The sequence below is a fragment of the Epinephelus fuscoguttatus genome, linkage group LG20 (genome assembly GCF_011397635.1).
Source record: "Epinephelus fuscoguttatus linkage group LG20, E.fuscoguttatus.final_Chr_v1".
Taxonomy (NCBI): domain Eukaryota; kingdom Metazoa; phylum Chordata; class Actinopteri; order Perciformes; family Serranidae; genus Epinephelus; species Epinephelus fuscoguttatus.
Window position 1 is genome coordinate 14,572,657 of NC_064771.1, and position 19,396 is coordinate 14,592,052.

General features: G+C 42.6%; 1 protein-coding gene across 1 annotated transcript in view; it reads right to left on the bottom strand.

The window, feature by feature from the left end:
- The window catches only part of fam20cb (FAM20C golgi associated secretory pathway kinase b), a 65,098-nt gene extending 46,165 nt beyond the window's left edge, over positions 1–18,933 (bottom strand). Inside the window, exons 1-3 of the mRNA XM_049562595.1 lie at positions 17,584–18,933; positions 17,196–17,371; positions 12,314–12,392 (exon numbers count right to left, since the gene is read on the bottom strand). Coding sequence (XP_049418552.1) covers positions 12,314–12,392; positions 17,196–17,371; positions 17,584–18,095 — 767 coding nt within the window. The 5' untranslated portion in view covers positions 18,096–18,933. The remainder of the gene's footprint in view (positions 1–12,313; positions 12,393–17,195; positions 17,372–17,583) is intronic.
- Positions 18,934–19,396: the final 463 nt, after the last annotated feature.

Genomic DNA, 19,396 nt, shown 5'->3' on the forward strand with positions numbered 1-19,396 from the left:
CGGGCCGGTCCCGGACATAACATGCACAGGCTCGGGCCGGGTCGGGCTGAATTTTTTGGGCCCAATCTAAGCTCTATCTGGCTGGTTGTTTTAGGTGAGCCACAGTGGATTCTAGCAAATGCCATTGAAGGAAGTACAAGGAAGCAGCGGGACATGATTGTTTTTCACATCCTATCTTCCTCATGTACTTCCTTCAAAATATAGTGACAGTTTTAGCAAAAATGACAAAGATATTGTCATAAAAGTTACCACCTGTAGTTTTACAGGTGTAAAGAACAACAACAAAGTTCATTTTTAGCCCCATGAATTTTCAATTTGTAACTTGAGCTCAACAGAAAAAAACAAAGCCAGTGTTTCCACTTATCTCAAGAATGTGATACTAAATACAGGACACATGACACTGTCCTACTCTCTCTTTGTTCACTGACTCTGTGAAGACATAAAAGGCTCATTTCCAGTCATGAAATACCCTCTCTGCCTCTGCTTTCAGCATCTGGTCCTCAATAAGAATGGCAGCGTGGAGGGCCGGGCCCAGGACAGATGAATCAATGTCTGCCGTGATTGTCACATCAGCTGTTGAGGTGTACTGTGTCCAGACAGAGAGTAAAGCCTGCCTTTGACTGACAGCTCCTTCAAAGCAAAGAGACAAGATGACAGATGGTATCGAAGGCCGCGTTCCCACAGAAACACAGAGCTGGATCAGGTTTTTTCCGAGATGTTTATGGGCGAGTAATTACGATTCTTTCTAAGAAACAATGAAGGAGTTTATCAAGGATGAACCGCGATTGTGACGGGCCAGGAACAACTTGCCTCTGAGACTGCAGAGAAATGGCAGCACAGCATTTAAGAATGCATGCGTATGCGTCTGGCACACACACACACACACACACACACACAAACACACACACACACAAAACACGCACACGCACGAACACACACACAGATGGCAGAGGAATTTAGCCGAGGCTTTGATATGCAGATTGGATGCTGGCTTGTCATTTCTGCTGGCTGCAACACTGTGTTATCATTCCTTCAGCACAGCATTAGAGCTGATAACATTTACCTGAAGGGGGGGCAGTTGACTGATAATATCGTCAAGACATTTCTGCTCCTGGAAGGCCTCAGCGAGGGCCGCGTGGGGTTTTGCCATAACGGTATCAATGCTGAGTGGTGCTCGTGTGCACAGGCAAGCACGTACACGTGTACACACAGGTCAACACGCACAGACAAAAAACACGACCACTTTCTGTCTCTTACACTACAGTATGGATACTGAGACAGTTTGCAACGCTGAATGTCTAAAGTTATCACTCTCTCACACACACACACACACACACACACACACACACACACACACACTCAGTGAGATCTCAGTTGCAGCTACTGTGGTGCAGAGAGAGGAAGTCAGAAGACAGAGGGATGCTGGGCTTTTAGAGAATGTAGTGTAACACAGAAGAAAGGTAGTGGATGTTAGCATCCAACACACATGTCAAACTTAACGATTATGCTAATCACACTGATTAAAACTGGCACTGTGTGTTAGAATACATTACTTACTAATATCTACATTCTCCATAAATCATGATGGCTGATTACTGTAGATGGCAGAACGCCAACAGTACATTAACAGATTACTACAGTTTTCCCCATCCCCACTAGACCATAGATTATTTGCATAAGCTTCTGTTACTGAGTGCTCATAGCATATTCTTCTATAGTATAGTGGGCGATGGGTCTGCACTGCTTCCATTACCATGACAACTTCAGCCCCATATTAAGAGATTATTATCAGAGTGAGCCAGTTTACCCTTTATTTTTAATTACAGGGTATTTCACAGCTGCTTCGTAAATAGGTCCTCAACCACTTTTAAATCAGAACATTAACACTGAAAGCTACATGGAGTTATTTTTGTCCTGTAAAAAATATGCTCTCCGCGCACTGAAAAGTGGTTCATTTTGTCGTCTTTTGGAGCCGGTGTTATAAGCCTTTTCATTGAGGCCATTATTTGACCAGTGTGCACTGGAACACATACAATACCAATAAAATACTTCTATTCTGGTTGAATAAAAAGCAATGATTTATGTGAACGAGGCCACTGAATAGTACAGTTTGCATCAGTGCCCTTTGGCACTACCTTGTCCGATATTGATCATTTCAGTTGTGCTACTTTCCATCAAAGTCTAAGGGAGTAAAAATGAGCAGGCTCATGTTACAGCACATTTTAAACTATGTGAACCTGGCAAAATGGAAGCTTTGTCTAACTCCTCCTTGTCTCACAAGTTACACCTGTTTTTAAACATTCTGGTGACATGGAAGTCATTAAAGAAGTATTTCACTTTTTCTTTTCATAAAACTGGGCTGTGTCTGCAGTAAAACATGCAAATACTTTTGAAATTGGTGCAACTTGACCAGAGAAAACAGACAAAAAGGGCTTTGGCACTTGTTTTTGTACAAGAGGTACAGAACATAGAAACAACCAGACCAATAAACGCTCCCACTGGTGGATGACGTAATGCAGGCTTGACTGTTTTGACACAGAAAACGCTATGGCAGCCAGCTGGTAACAAACAATCTCAAAATGCAGTTAAACAGTAATCTAAGATATGCTTCTGAAAAGATTTTACATGGGATATGGACAACACAGTAACAGAATCTTGGTTCACATTTGAGCAACACTGCTTAGTTTTGCCATTTGAGCTCAGTTTTTACAATACAGGAAACAGTATTGCACCAACTTCCTGTTCACAAATTCATTAAATATGCACTGAAATATGTTTCTGAAGACATTTTAGGTGCGAAATAGGTGATACAGTAACAGAATCTTGGTTTATATTTCATCAGCACCGTCTAGTTTTACTGTTAGATCGGAGTTTGAGAAAGAGGGAAAGAGAGGCCAGTGTCTCTCTTGATCCGTTTCTACACTCTTTGTGTCAGTTGTGGCAGGCGTGCAAAAATGCACAAGCACAATCTGTAGTTTGAGCAACAGCCCTAGAGCCAGAGGGTGACACAGTGTGCTGGGAGATGAGCAGGGAGATCTGGGCGCTGGTAAGATGAAGGGAAGTTTACCACATTTAACTTGCATATACTACCAACATTGTTGTGATACAGAGCTGGTCGAAAAACGTCTCCCTGAGTATCCTCGAGCAATGATTCTCTGCTCCCACACTATTCTGCTCTCTTCACCAATTCATCAGGGATGTATTAGGCCTGGTATCCAGTGTCAGTGAAACTAATTAGTATTACATATCTAACGCCCTGTAGCATCAGGATAGGTTTTATAATTTATTTTATTTTTCGTGACTTTTCTTCCATCTCAGGCTAAGACACACACACACAAAGTGAAACACAGTTTATGCTCTATGTGATCCTGGTGGCCTGCAGTGTGTAACAGTCTCTGCAGGGAAGACAGTAAGGGGGTCAGATAACTGAGCCTCAGGGCTCCATTTGATCATATGTATCACTCCGCTGCACTCCTGCACTGCAAATTTCATCTACAGAACATGTGGTAAGTGGTGTGTGTGCTTGTGTGACTATTTCTTTTTAACCGAGCACTCCAAAACACATTTTCTCTCCGTTCCTCCAACAATTTTGCTTCGGCACAAATAACACCCTTGGTAAAACAATTATAACATAGGGGGATACAGTAAAAACATGAAGGAGAGAGCAGTACAAAGCCTTAAGTGCTGCTAAATAACACATCTCACAGTGGTTGTAATTTTAGATTAATTATTCAACTGTTTTCTCTACCAACAGAACCGGTTGGTACAGCAGAAATGAATAGGATGGAGATATTTCCTGAGGTCATCTGGTGCGTTTACAAGCGATAATAACATTGCACTATTATTCATGATCCCCAAGTGCTCTGTTTAAGATGTGGAGCATGTGCACACCCTATTGCATTTACGGTCCAAGTAGACTCATACTCTGAGCTGGGAAAGATATTACGCTTATTTGTGCGTACAGGGATAATTGTGATTGTAGTTTGAGTGTGTTGCTCATATCAGATTTAATCTTTTCTAAAATTAAAAGCATGTAATGAATGCAAATACATTCGAAGTGGATTTCATGCATGTGCTACCTACTGTACAGTATAGGGTTTAATTACTGTATGTGCTGTATATCCAATTATTCTTGTGATATTGTTTAAATGCTTTGCATCATGGTTTAATGCAGCTGCAGAAGTGTGTGTTGCATTTCTAGATATGTGTGCCAGCACTTTTGGAGTTAACAGTACTTTTTATCCCTCCCAGCTCTGGCGTTGCAACTGCGCTGATGTGAATTTCCTCTATTTCCAAACAGAGCTGCACTCATCATCTGTGCTCTGAATGACTTGTCCTGAGGCAGTTCATCCCTTTATTTCCCCGACTCAAAGTCAAAGCACAGGCACAGAAGACCTTGTGAATACAACATCACACAGCAAACAAGAGCACATGCACACGCACTGACAAACAACTAAACTGACAAAATGCATACTAAAAGTGAGGGGGGGGAAAAATGGAGGTTAGTGCACAGAGGAGTCAGTTTGTTTGACATCCTTTTGTTCTGCAACACACAGGAACAATCGCCGGATTGTCCTGTCTTTTATCAGTCTCAGTCTTTGCCTTGTTCGAGGACAAATCTGGGCAGCTTTAAGCAAGGATAATAAGGGTTTTTGTTGAGACATGCCCTCCCCATCTCGAGACAAAGCTCCCTCAATCTTATTCTTTCACCTCCCACGGCTGATGCAGCTTGATGATACAACATCAACTCTTCTACGCAGCCAATTTCCCTCTTATATTTCACATTTAACACAGACATTTCCTCCAGGCTGTTATTTGTGCTGCTGTCAATATGTTATTGACACAAACGAGGTGACATTATGTGGCTCCTCTCTCTTGTCTCCCCGATGTGTCAGTCAAAAATTACTCATGGACCCAGCTCGGCACAGATATAGATCGCTCTGCGGGGAGAAGCAGCGGAAAGAGCAGATATCTCTTCTAGGAATACTCAGATTGATTTGTGTGTGACTGAGCCAACAGTCGGATGATTGACAAGCGATACAATTAAGTGGAAACGAGAAGGAACGGAAGACCATCATTATATCAATCATCAGTCTTTCCCCCCGCCTTCCTTCGTTGATCATCTGCGCTCATCATCTAATGGGCTTTGTGTGCTCGGGGACAATTTTCACTGTAAATATTACAATCATGTTTCTCCTGGTTCACACCAGCACAAAGTCTTAATGATGGAAAGACAAAAAGAGACAAAGAAAATCAAAAAAATAAATGACTGCTTTTGTTTTCACCGTCAGTGTTCTCATCACTCAAAGTACTGCAAAGTATGATGCTACAGCTGGGGTGTGAACACACCCTACAGAACATGTCTATTTTGGTACACAGAGGTACTTGTTACAAAGGTTCATGTGGTCCTTAAGGTATTACATACATACCTTTTCATTGTACTAAAAGGTACATGGACCTGTCTGACAGCAAAAGGCACATCATGGCATTAGTATTATTTGAACTTGAAGGTAAGCTTTTGAAGGTACAAAATGTTTTGTTGCTGGAGCGGCCCTCCCAAAGGACTGAACCTTTTCAAACAGTGAAGTTTTTTTTTTTCCATAGCACTACAGAATGCTGCCGTGGGCTACCAGTCCAGTCCCAAGCTGTAGTCATTTTTTCAAAGCTGTTGGCCAAAACAGTTGGTGACCCTTTTGGCAACATAGCATCAGGTTTGCCAGTGTGAGTTATGAAAGCAGGACTTCCAGTATGGTCAAAAAGCCAAGAGAATAAAAGTTATCATTGTGCATTCACAGCAATATTAAGCCCTGCCAGCTGCACTGAGTCTGTGGTGTATATTTTTCACCTGTCAGGCAACACAGCAATTGTCCTAACCCTGTGACTGCTGGAGGGGCACACACAGCCTGACAGGAATAGCTGAGAACACCACTCAGCACACAATGTACAAGAATTGAAGGAGAAACATCACTGTTTTCCCAGGTGCACTATCGGTGTTCCTCAAGGTGCTATTTTAGGCCCCATTTCATTTAGCATTTAAATTAATGATCTCCCATCTATCCAGAAGTTAATATCAAAATGTAAGCAGGTGACATGGCCATTTATGTACATGCTAATTCAAAATAAAGAGTGGCATCTTTACTTCCAGTAGCTATGGAGAAAATAGCCACTTACTTATGCGTGAATTAAATAAAGGATATTCAACATGTTAAATATTTAGGCGGGATTCTCAGTTCCCTATCATGTGGGGTTAATAATACAGAAATTAGGATAATATTTCTATTTGCTTTTGTTAGACTTGTGTAAGCATGAAGACCAATTTCATCAGTTTTGCTAGGTTTATCTAAATTCTGGTACCTTCCAAAGTTTTTGATATTATTTTGAATTGTCAGATTTGTGGAAGTTTTACATTTGGCAGTAAAAAAAAACATGATCATTTTTGTACTGAGACTATTTGTTTAGGTCAACCACTTGATTTAGCAGCATTGTTCTTGTATTTTCAACTTAAAAAACACTACCTGAGCCAGAAGCAACAGCATACAGTAGCTGTAACATGACAGTGACTGGGATTGTTTTTGTTCTACCAATCTATGAATGTGAATTTTTGCCATTTGAAGTAGATATCTCACATGGTCAAATTTACCTTGTCTTCTAAAAGCCCATATGTGCATTTGTATAATTTGAGGGCTTATGTGAAAAAACACTACATGTTTTTACCCACATATGTTTAGTAGCTGCTTCCAGCCTGACAGCGTAAAGTGTTTGTTTATGGGAATAAAAGCAGGAATTATGGAAATGCCGCAAATTCAGGGTTATTTCAGTCCTGGCCACAGGCATAACAGGATGCAGGGGATGACGAAGATGATAATTGAGCTTAGTCATCGAACTCAGCTTCATTCAGGTTACAGTGCAGTTGTTGTGACAGAGAGCGCAATCATGATGTTTTCATCTATGCAACACAGGGCTGGGCATCAGCTGGGAGTTTTAGTAACACCCCTCGAAGCCTCTCTGATCTCACAAGACCTGTAGTCTTAACAAACATTGCAAAACAAGCCTCCAGTTAGATTAGACTAGTCAAGAGTGGGTTTATTCCATGTCTGGAAAAACAGGACCGCAGACAGCAGTTCAGAAGGCTGATTCATCGGTGTTACATCATAGCGGACAGGTACTGTAAGTCATTATGTGGTGTCTCGATAGAGTGGAAGCTGATTCAGTCTCTGTCACATAAACTGTGAAATCATGCTAAGGTGTGTTTCACTTTTCATACACATACAGAGGAAGTCTGCCACCACAAAACACTGAGGTAACTGAGGTACTGACCCATGGATGGATTACTGCACAAGCCTGGCGGACACAGGCTCAGGGGCCTGAAGTGTCAGGGCCCCCCTGGCTATCACCTACAAATTGTCACTAAAATAAACACCAGGAAGAGACTCAAATGGCCACAAAGAGATGCAAAGAAGCTACAAAGAGATATAAAACAACCAAAAAAAATACACAAATACACCTCAAAAAGACACAAAACAACCACAAAGGGACACAAATGAACTACAAAGAGGCACAAAACAACTTGAAAGAGACACAAAATAACTCCAGAGAAAAAACAGCCAAAAAAGACACCTATATATCTCAAAATTGACCTCAAAGAGACAGTGAACGACAACAAGGACACACAATACCACAAAGAGATGCAAAACCAGGACAACAAAAAGATGCAAAATCAGCACAAAGTGTGTGTTTTGCTCCTACGAAGAAGAGGTGGTGGGGCTTTTTGCATGTCTGTGCCCAGGGGCCCATTGTCTCATAATCCGCCCATATACTGACCATAGTATCTGATCATTCTCTCTCTCTGGGGGAAAAAAAAGGATCGATACGGCAGCCCTGTTAATGGATTTCTTCATCTGTGCCGTTCATTAAAGAAAAAAATAAACAGAGTAGCACAGACAGCTGGAAGAACGATGGAGAATACTACAAATGAAAACACAAACAAACAGAGGGGCCAATAAACAGAGAGAGCACAGCGGCAAGAGCGCAGGTTTCCACAGATATGGATGGTTTGAGGGTCGATCGTTACCCAGACACCGCGTGCGTGCATGCATGCCTGCCTGCCCGCCTTTCGCTGCCTGATTGCCTGGCACACATTTGCATTAAAGCTGAGAGGAGCCGAGCAGAAGAGCACAGCCGGGGAAGTCTTTGATCTCTCAGCCTCTGTCTCTTTGATGCACCATGTGGAAACACACCAGCAGATTTGGGAGCCAGGAGATGATGTTGGGTGTTAAGTGGATGTGTGTGTGTTGGCATGTGTGCGTATGTGTGATCTCTGCGAGGGAAATGATGTATGTAGCGGGAATGACACTGCAAATCTGTCAAGACCTTGATTGCAGTCCAAATGAGCACACACACACGCCAGCATGGGTCGCCCTATTTTGTTAAAGTCAAGTGCATTCAAGCAGGAGGGAATGAAAAGCCCCCCCACTCCTTTCACTCTTGCCGTTTTTCAGGATTATCAAACATCACGGCGGCTCTGACAACCACAACTGTCAAGCAACAGATTTACATCCCACCCCATCACCCCATGCTTTTCTCGGAAAATGTCATTTCACATTTCAGTCTGGGTTCAAATTCGAGTCAGCGCACCGAGATAATCTGCGGATTTTGACGTGTATTGACAACACTCTCTGCCCACGTCTCCTCGCCTGTCTCTCTTCTATACCCTCCTATCTCCTCTCATTCTCTCGCCATTGCCCTCTTAACCTCTTCGCCCTCCCCTCTTGCACCCCACACTTCTTCACTCCCCATCCCTTCCCTCCTCCCGCCTTACTCTCATCTCTCTCTTCCCAACCTGTCAGGATGATTTCAGGCTTGTTGCGTCTGGCCTGACTTAGTGTGGTACGATTGAAGCAGTAATTACAACAGTCTCTGAATAGCTTTTCCTCCCACGGAAAACCCTCGCTACCTATCATCCACAGGCTTAACCCTGCTCTCCATGCTGACATGCAGGGGGCCAGACAACAGTCTTGTGTAGAAAACCATTAACCCACAATTAAATTACAATCACCATAACAAAGGACGGATGACATTTAAATCCACCAATCGAGGAGGGATTAGGAGCAAAGAGCACTTCTCTTGGGATACATTATCTTCTAAATATGACAGTGTGGATAAAGGAAGTGTGAATTAATCAAACATTACACAGTATCAACCAGTGGGGCAGTTTTTACCACTGGGTAGACTTATCTGCTTCACAAGTTAAGCCAAGGCGTATTACAGGGTGTGCATAGGTAAGCTCAGGTACAAAAGAAAAGCAAAGTGTTGCTTGTGCTCTTCTTCACCTCTTTATGTGAGACATTAATGATAGGCTGTAGTTCACTGGTTGGATGTTCTCATATCACAGCCGAAACAGGATTCAGAAGGAGATGAGGCGACGAACAGAGGCGCTGGATAACACAGCTCACAGCAATTTTGTCTGGCAGCATTACAGAGAACTTGCAATGGAAAAATAATAGCAAAATATGAAGCCCCTGGGTTAGAAAAAGTGGCTCCTGTCACTACGCCAAAAATACATACCTTAAATTATACATTAAACTCAGCTGTTAAACTGTCTATCACATTGGACTGCAGGATAACATAAACTTTTACTTTTGATTCTTTTTAGCTTCATTTTCAGTTATTTTAGGAACCAAGTTGGGAGGAATTTATCTCTATAATAACAGTTCTGGGCCACAACAAATGGCGTGTCTACAGCCGTGCTAGCACCTCTGTGAGGCTGTACTTAGGCGCACTGATGCTTTGAGCTAATGCTAACATGCTCCAAGTGACATGCAAGTATAATATTTACCATGTTCGCCATCTTTAGTGTGTTAGCATGCTAACATCTGCTAAGTGTGGTTAGTTATCCTGATATTTGGTTATAAAGAAAAGTAATGGACAAGCTAAAGTGCTGGTAAAGCAATAAAATGTCACAAATGTCACACAAAAGTTTGTAAATAACCATCAAGCCAAATTTGAATATTTTACCCTAAGGGCCCGAAGAACGCAAAGTGCATCCAAATTCACACCTGTTCTTCTCTATGGATTTTCTCCGCATCTGTGCGTCATAGCGAGAAGCCACGCATATCACGTGAAATAGCATAACTGCAGCTTTCTGACAAGACCAAGCACTTGTCGGTAGTCCAATCTTTTCACAAGGAAAAAAAATTATGAAGTTACACTAAAATTATGTATAACAGAGCTTTCATACAGCTTTGCACACACATTACTCTTGGAAGGATTACTCGTGAATGCAAGGTCGCACAGAAATGCATATCACACGCGCACGTATATCACATGAAAGCGCAGGACCGGAGCTTTCCGATGATACCAAACACATCATTGTGCTGTCATTCCATCACGCTATAAATACAGATCAATTGTCTACAAAATAAAAACCTGACGAATTTCTTTACAATCATGTCCGCCTGGCACAAACCACATGTTTTGGACAGCTGTGAAGTGACAGAATGTCCCACCATTGTGGTTCTTATATTGCCAGATTCCAGAGAGTCTCCCCTCTTCATATATGGCAGAATATGTCAACTTCCACCCTGCTATGGTGAGATACATGTAAAAGTGTAAGAATTTAGTAACACAGATTTTTTTTTCATTGATATAAAAATTAATATAAAATACAGGCACATAGAAGGTCATGGAATGATGGCAAATCTGGATCGCCCAGATTGTCCTGAAATCAAGATATAGCATGTGTATGTAGCCTTTATAATGACTGTGATATGAGCTTAAAAGTAAAGGCAGTAAAAATACCCCAAAAAAGGCCTAGGGCCCAAAGGGTTAAGAAAATGGCAAAGTACATAAAATTAGGTTTCAAAACTGTAAAAAACTGCCGTATTCTCTGCTCTGAAACACCGGAGAAATGTCTAGTTGGCCACTGTGCAGCATCAGACTCTCGTTTAGCAGCTAGAAGCAGCTTCTGTTAGCACAGAGTACACACCCACAGCAGCTAGAAGCAACTGCCGGTGGGCTGGATAGCCAATTCGGGGTGAAAGACTGAAAGGTATGTTGCATGACAGCTGTTTTTGCCTGTGTTCATATGATTGTGGCATTTAACAGAGTTCATGACATTACTGAAAGAGCTAAAAGAGCTTGTTGAACGTAGGAAACACACTCTACTTACACACAGAGGGTGAACAAAACAACACTGATGCTATGAATGTAAGGCTGGACGATAAGGATTGCTTCAGTGAGTCAAGCCATGATTTCAGACCCACTCAAAAAATACTTGACAACAGTCTAACTTCACAATGCAGTACAGTATAGTTCACAGTGTTTTCACAAGTTTTAAATAAGTATTTACTGATGTGTATTGTGTTAGGAAAGAAGTCTCTTATTTTGCTTCACCAAGACTTTAGCATTTGGACCTAATGATAGCACTACATGGGAGTGGAGTCAGGGAGATCACCAAAGTTATTACAATTCATTCTGAAGCGGACATGAATTTCTGTACCAAATTTCATGGTTATCCAGCCTATAGATGCTGAGACATTTAACTTAAAAACACAGCCTCATGGTGGCACTGTGGATGACCAAAGTCATTAGGATTCATCCTCAACCAAACGACCAACATTGCCCAGGCTAAAAAGTTCTACATTGAAACTGTAAAGACAAACAATTAACATTAAATAATCATGATATGCAATCATCTGCAGCTATTCAAGTGAAAGCAAATAGTCTGAAAAGATCACGGTTCTACATTTTGTTTGGACTTTTTATGGGTTGTAAGTTGTAGCAAGCAAACACGCAAATCACACGTTGATAACACGACAGTGACATTTGGCCGACTAGACAGTTATCAAAACACAAAACAAAATGGTCAGATGAATCAGTCATCAAGGCTTAGGACCTCCAATATGGCCACTAAAGGATGTGCACTGTCACCTGAAAGCCCTGTGAGGTGAAATGCCTACTCAACATTTGGCTCTGACACAGCAGAATGATGTCGGCCTTCAGTCGAGTATCAAGGTTGTGCTGAAATGAAAGCAATTTGATATAGCCAGAGAGGAGAATGAGGAAATGAGATTGATGTTGTGAGGAGAATGAGTAGGCGGCAGGATGCGAAAAGGAAGTCATTGGAGGTAGAAAGCTGCATAGTTGGTGTTTTATGCTGAAATGGCACTCAAGCCTTAACACGATACGAAAGAGATTGCTTTTTCTTAAAGAGAGTGGACCTGACACTGGTGAAGGAGGAGGGATGAGAGGGCAGTTTAACCACAGGGACAATAGAGGTAGCGTGAACTACTTTATAAACGCAAACGACACTTACTTCATGGGTTTAAAGAGAGCCTGGCCGTAGTTCTGGAAGGTCATGATGAGCTTGAGCTGAGTGCCTCCGGACTTCATTGCTGTTGAAGTGAAACAGACAACATGGCCATTAACAACACATTATCTGAAAACTGCTATGAATATTTGTTATAAAATATGGTTTTAGTTATACCAAAGAAATGAGCCCATAACTGGGCTTACAGTTTGAACTTTGACAAGAAATTGGCCTATGTTAGCTAGTGGTGTTAGCTAGTTAGCTTTGCCGACTTCTACTAGCCAAACTATAGTTCTTAGGTAAGCTAAGTGGGCTGCTAACTGTCTGACATCATAATGAACAACTGAATAAATCATTCACTGCCTTCATTTCCTTTTTTTTCTACCAGTGTTAAACTTTTGCCGATTCGATTTTGCAACTTAGCCATTTTGCATTTGCCTGTACTTCAGGTATTAACTTGTTTTCCCCTCCACAGAAGCTCTGCACTGAGAAAAATTATTAGCCAATAAAATATGAGAAAAATACAGAAAATAGACCAGCACAAATTCCCAAAAGCCAGTATGATATTTTTAAATTGATTTTGTCCAACCAGCTTCCCAAAAGTGAAGCTGAAATATCTCAATCGCCTCCTCCATGTTAGCGGATGGGACAGGGGCTAAAGTAAAAAATCAAAGTGCACATCCAATAAAGTTTTCCCAAAGATGGTTTCTGTCATTTAAGGTAGATCTAATTACATTGATGGAGGTTTAAGTGTTCATTTTTCTCGTTTGGTTTTAACTGGTTATTTGATACTTTAAAAGGTTTGACATCATGATTGACAGCGTTACGTGTCAATCAAGTGTCCGCAATCAATGGTGCTGCTCGCAATTGGTCGGACAGTGTGAACTCGATACCGCGGAGATCACTACTGCACAGACTGTGCTCCAAATGACATCATCACTGACTATTTTGACTTCCATTTTTATAGTAGAAGGAAGTGAATTGGATGGATTGGCCATCTTTATGTCCAGTCATTGGCATAGATAGGTGAATGTTGGACAATTCTACCAAGTTATTGTGGCTCTGTCTTTAACTTGAAAATGCCCTCTTAATCTGTAGAGTCCAAGCAGCTGACACATGATAAATATGTAGTCAAGGTACTTCATTTCAACTGTTTACTGAAAAACTTTCTCCCCAAAGAATGCCAAAGAACCACTGTAGGAAAATGGAAGAACAACAAGCTAAGCACTGGAGTTCGGCGTTATGACAGTCGACCTATAGGCTACCAGAGATTCTGGCAATACCGTTTCTACTGCGGGAGCTATACGGGGTTATGTAGCAAACCAGGGCTGAATTCTTGCCTGATATCGTGAATCCAGCTGCCTCTTAAGGTAACGTGATTTGGGCAGAAATGGAGCAAGAGAGAGACGTTATAAATACAGAAACCTGTAACACTTGAAATTATTGTTTTGAGTCTTTTGTTTTTAACTCAACTTTTGTCTCATGAGGCAGCTGTTTTTCTTGGTTTGTATAAAGTTGCAAATAAAAGAAGAAAATAATCAAATGCGATGAAGTACAGTGGTTCTTTTTAAACCATTAAAAACTTAGTTGAATATACAGAACAATTACTATATCATGATATGTACCCTTATAAAATTACATATACTGTGATTGATTGTGACCATATTGTCCTCCCCTTACAAGCATGATAAGCATGCTAAGCACGGTCAAAGACTAATATGCTCACGGGGCTTCATAACTTCATCTAAATTAAGTAACAAGCACAGACACATTAACTTGCACATTAACCAACCAAAAGTGTGTTGAGCAGTAGAATGTGATATAAGAAAATACAGAAAGCTCAGCCATAAAAGACTAACCATGCGTCCAAACACATAATAAAATAGGCTTTGACTGAAACCGATGTGATTTCACATTTCAGAGACATGTCATTGTACACCTGAAGCCTGAAATCATGTTGTTGAAGCATACTGTTGTGCATTTGAGCTTTTATATGTGCACAGATGTGTGTTTGGAGTCTGTGTGTGTGTGTTCCTGTGCTCTGAAAGGACTGAGCACTGATGTCACAGTGTTTGTTTGATGGGAAGGGAGAGTGAGGGGGTGAAGGACAGCCAGTGCTCGCCCGGCGCTCTCTGTTCCTCCGCTGTTTACTCTCTCTCTCTGTATTCTCCGGAGGGTCCATCTCTATCTCCCTCTGCCTCTTTGTGTTTCTATTCATCCTCCTATCCTTCATGTTTTCTCCCTTTTTGTACATGATAATGCAGTCTAAAGGCACTCGTGGGACTGGGCTCAGCGCTGGGGCGAGGACTATACAGGGCTAAAATACAGCAAAATTCACTAAAAAGAGCAAAGCAGCCACCGTGCCTGTTTCTTTCTTGAGCGGATCGATTGAGAGCGCTGTTTCGGTGGCCTTTCGCCAAAGAACAACCTTTCTCAATCAATGCTCTCATTTATTTTTACATATGGGAATCATGAGGACAAGAAAAATGTTTACAGAGGAAGAAATTACAAGTGAAAGGATCAATGTCCGCCTCAGCTCACCTGCCTCTGTGTGAGGAGCGTTTCTGTGGGTGTGTGGAGGCATTTTAAATAAAGGAAAAACTAACTGTAATTGATAGGAACTGTATTTCATCCTCCACTCACAGTACGCAAACCATATTTGTGGAGACTTTATGTTTACATTTGTCTCTTTGGTCGCATCGAGTGACAGACTTTCACTGTCATCTGTAATAACATTCATCCTATCTGCTGCTTTCGCACGCTATGTCCCCATTGATGAACGCTGCTCAAAGGAGGTTGTACTGTATAATACATGCGAGCACTCCTATCCTTGAGTTTAGATAATGACCGACTGCTATTGGCTTCTATTGGTATTCTGCCCCAGGCCTGTGTTAAGGCTCTGTAATTACAGAGCCACCATGTATTTAGCTGGCTAGAGACGCTGAGAACTGCTTCCTCTATCCACCCAGCCTGAGAGACAGAAAGCAAGAGAGAGAAAATCAGAACATCTCGAGTAGACAGTGTAATGAAAGAAAGAATTTCTTCCTTTAAGTGACCAGGCATGGATGCTAGTTTTATAAACAGCCAGTCCAACTCCCAGATAAGCATATAATCTTTAGCTAAAGGCCAGTAACGGTTTTGTCATTGGCAGACCAACCTGAAATCTGCAATCACTTTTCACAGCAAGCACAAGATGGGCGACCTTGAGTCGACAAGCACTCTTGGAATGTGGGAGCTGGACTGAGCCAAAAAAGGAAGACAATCCCTCGAAAAAAAAAAAAAAATAAGCAGAGAGAGATTCCATATAACGGCCCCAGCATGGATTATCGTCTCTGTCAGGTATCTACTTGCAGCGCAGGCTTTCTGCAGAAATTCACAGTGCACGTGCCAATCAAATGAAAAGCCACAGTGTTTGATATGAATCAAACCGTGATGTGTAGCTGTGTGATTTGCATAGAGACCAGGTGATCTCATACATTCTGCTGTGACGCTTTCTGGGAATACACGAGGGGAGATCGTGGGGTCTGATTATTCCTTCAGCCTGGTAAAGTAGGAGTATCGAGCAGGCCGAGCAGATTCTGTGCTGACGTACGATAGCCTGCAGCTGACTTCCATCTCCATACATACTGTGTGCTTGAGTGTGTGTTCATGGCGTCAGCGCCTGTGGCGACGAGGAGCATAGCTGTCCATTACTTAACAGCACCTCCTCTCACTCTTAACATGTAGACGTACATTAGAGGCACACATTCCTCTTTAGCTTCCTGTTACACTGACACTCAGTGTTACCAGATTGGGCTGTTTTACACCCAGTTTGGCAGGTAAATTTTGTCTTGGACTGCTGGTGATAATTGGGGCTAATTTCTGTACCATTTGAGGCATTTCCCTTTACAAAAACGTATAGTTAAAAGAACAGTCAGTCCTCTCTAGCTATCAAGATTAGGCCTGATCGTCATTTTAGTTAAAAATACGCAGCAAACTTCTCCTTTTCAAATGTTAAAAAGTCATGGCACTATCATAGAAGCCTTGTATAGCCATTTATTAATCCCTTATTAACCCTGATTTTTAAATATTGTTCATCTAATTAAGCGAATAAAACAGAAGACCATAGGTGCGTCTTGTGAACACTTCAGTTTTGCTTTTACTTCTATTCAGCCCCAGAACACGAAACATATCAGCAAGGATCCGAGGGGGCAGATTTCTTCTTAGCACCACAGAACAAATCCAATAACGTCCATTATCAGATGCTACACTACTATCAAGATAAAAGGTTCACTGTTGTCTGGTTGCAGGTATTTGGGACTGTTATCTGTGTTGTTTTATGAAAAAAAATGTACGAAATAAGAAGACTTAAGACTTTCAAATGCCAAGTGTTATTTCATATGTGCACAATGCTGGACAAAAACAACCTCTGCTAAATTAAAAATGAGGCTACTTTTACAACAGTAGGCTGGATTTGAAGCTCTGATTTGGCTGCTTGGCATCAGTATAATCTGGCAGCACTGTTGACTGTCATATAGCAGACTATTTAAACTGAACTTTGCCCTCTGCCACAGCACACAGAGACACAAATAGACACTACAGCACTGACCCATGAGCTGAATATCTGTTCCCTTAAAACACTGGACTCCCTAGAAGCTTCTAACTATTCGACCTCCAGCCGATGTCCCATGGCAATATAAGCACACATATTGATCATCCTGATATCTCAACACACCCCAAACACATATGTCATGATGATGTGTGTCAGCTTAATAAAGTGCAAACTGTTTTCTGCAGTATCAGCTCTGTGTCTTCAGAGTAAAGTGTCATTTTGATGCTCCATCTGTGCACCGCAGCCCTACTGCAGGCTTTTGCCATCCAGTCACCCCCTCTGTTTTTCATGACTCACCCACACTGGTGATCCTCTGGGTGACCAGGTCCTTCAGGAGAGCATCGATGACCGGGTTGTGTCTGGAGTACAGCTCATATCGATTAATCCCAACATGGAAGCGGAGCCAGTTGGGGTAGGAATCAGACGTCAGCTCCCCTGTTGGGCCAAACTCATCTATGTTGCCTTCAGTATTCCTGGGAGAGGAGAGGAAAAGGGGGTAAAAGGTAAAGAGGGCTTTTTTTTGTAAACAGTGACAGGTGTTGTGCAACAGCCCATGCAGAATTATAATAATGTGATTGCACAGAGCTATAAGCCCTTGTTTGTTTTGATGACATGATTAAATGTTTATTTAAAGCTTTTGTTGCATTAGATTTGGTGCTTTCAAAAGTGACTTCATGAGCTTTACCATGTCTGATCCTCTGCAGCTTTGGGGTCAAATCTAATGTCCGTGTTGACGTTGAACAGCGTGTCCTCGTCTGTGAGAGGTGGCAGGGGTCTTTTATATAAGGGATGCTCATAGAGAGCCGACAACCTTGAACCTTTCACCGGCATGTTCTTGGTCACTGTGGCGTCCTGGATGAACTGTCTCTTCCTGTCACCACGCTGCCCGAGATGCTCGAGCCTCCTGAGAGCCTGCGTTTTGTCCCCTGTAACCGGGATCCTTTCCAGGGAGTGGGAGGAAACATTGGAGCTGGGCTCGTTGCTGAAGTCCTGGAGGATCCGCAGCGTGTGCTTGTCAGGCCAGCTCTGCTTCACCCAGCTCTGAGGCTCCTCGCTCGGCGTGTGGGAGCACGAGCAGCCGCTGTTGCCGTGCCTCTCCAGCTTGGGTAACAAGTCTATCATTATGTGCATGGAGCATGCGATGAGGAACACCATGAGGATCAGAACCCGGAATTTGCGCAGGAGGATCATCTTCATGGTCTCCCGTTTGAGCAGATGTGAGTATTTACTGCAAATGATCAGCACGCAGATGAACAGGCTGACTACATCGCTGATGATGTTTATTAGACTGGACGCCAATCTAATGAAATATACATTAAACACGTAGGAGCCATCTTCACTTGCCGTCTTGAGTAAAGGATTCAGTGTTCAGCCTTTGTATTTTCAACATCAGAGTCCTGCTTTGTGCGCACGGGGAGTCCGGGGGGTTTCAGAAGCGCAAAATCATCCGCAAGCGTCCAGGTATGACACGTCGAGTCGGTTCAGACCATCGGTCGATTTGCGCAAGCCACATCCTCTACACACTGCCGCTCTACTGTCGACCACCAAATATTTCAGGAGGAGCAGCGGACAAGTGAGTAGGATCCAAAAGCAGCTGTGATAAATGATCCGTTAAACGTGCGTGTCCAAGAGGTTCGAGGGCGCGCATCGGTCTCACCATCCAACCTCGATCCTGTGCGGGGAGAGAGCAGCCGTGGATCAGCTGGGACTGAGAAACACGTACAGCGAAGTGCAAGCTCTTCACATTTTAAACGCTTTTCGGGAAAGTCCCCGAAAAGTAGTGTGTGCTCTCATCCACCTCGGCGATCCGGGATGCGTAAATTCTGTCTCACCGAGTCCCAACTTAATGACCCGAGGCGAGCCAACGGAATCCTTCGCACAGGTAACAGGAGACAGAGATCCTCCCGCAGGGGCCAGGCAACCTCTAGGAGTAAAAGCGGGATAGGAGATTGCACCTCTTGTAGCATGTGTGAATCTGGGTGGGTGTGTTAAATATGATGATGAAGCCAGGACTAGATCCAGCCTTTGCGCAGCGTCACTGTGCGCAGATTGGCTGAGGAGAGAGAGAGGGAGAGGGATAGTGAGAGAGACGCAGCGACCATGTGAAGCATATAACTGCTCGTCTGTATTCCTCTTGGAATAAATCCTCCCTGCACATCCCGGCTGCGCAAGAAGAGGGCGTCTTTCCACTGGCCAATATTAAGCTGCTCTCTCTTTTTTTTTGTCTGAAATTCATCTCCTGGAATCCCTCTGAAATGTCTCCTCCGAGACGGCAGTCAATCCATCGATGATACATTAGACAGGCCTATTAGACCGCTCATCAGTCTGAGGATCCAGTTCCATCCTGCACTGCTGCCACTCAGCACCAATCACATCTTCAATAATGTTTAAAGGCCGCATGAAATGAAAACCACAAAGCACCAAGAAAGACAGAACTTAAACCAACTCCAGGCTTTTTTTTCTCTACCACCTCTAACCTACATAACACATGAAACATC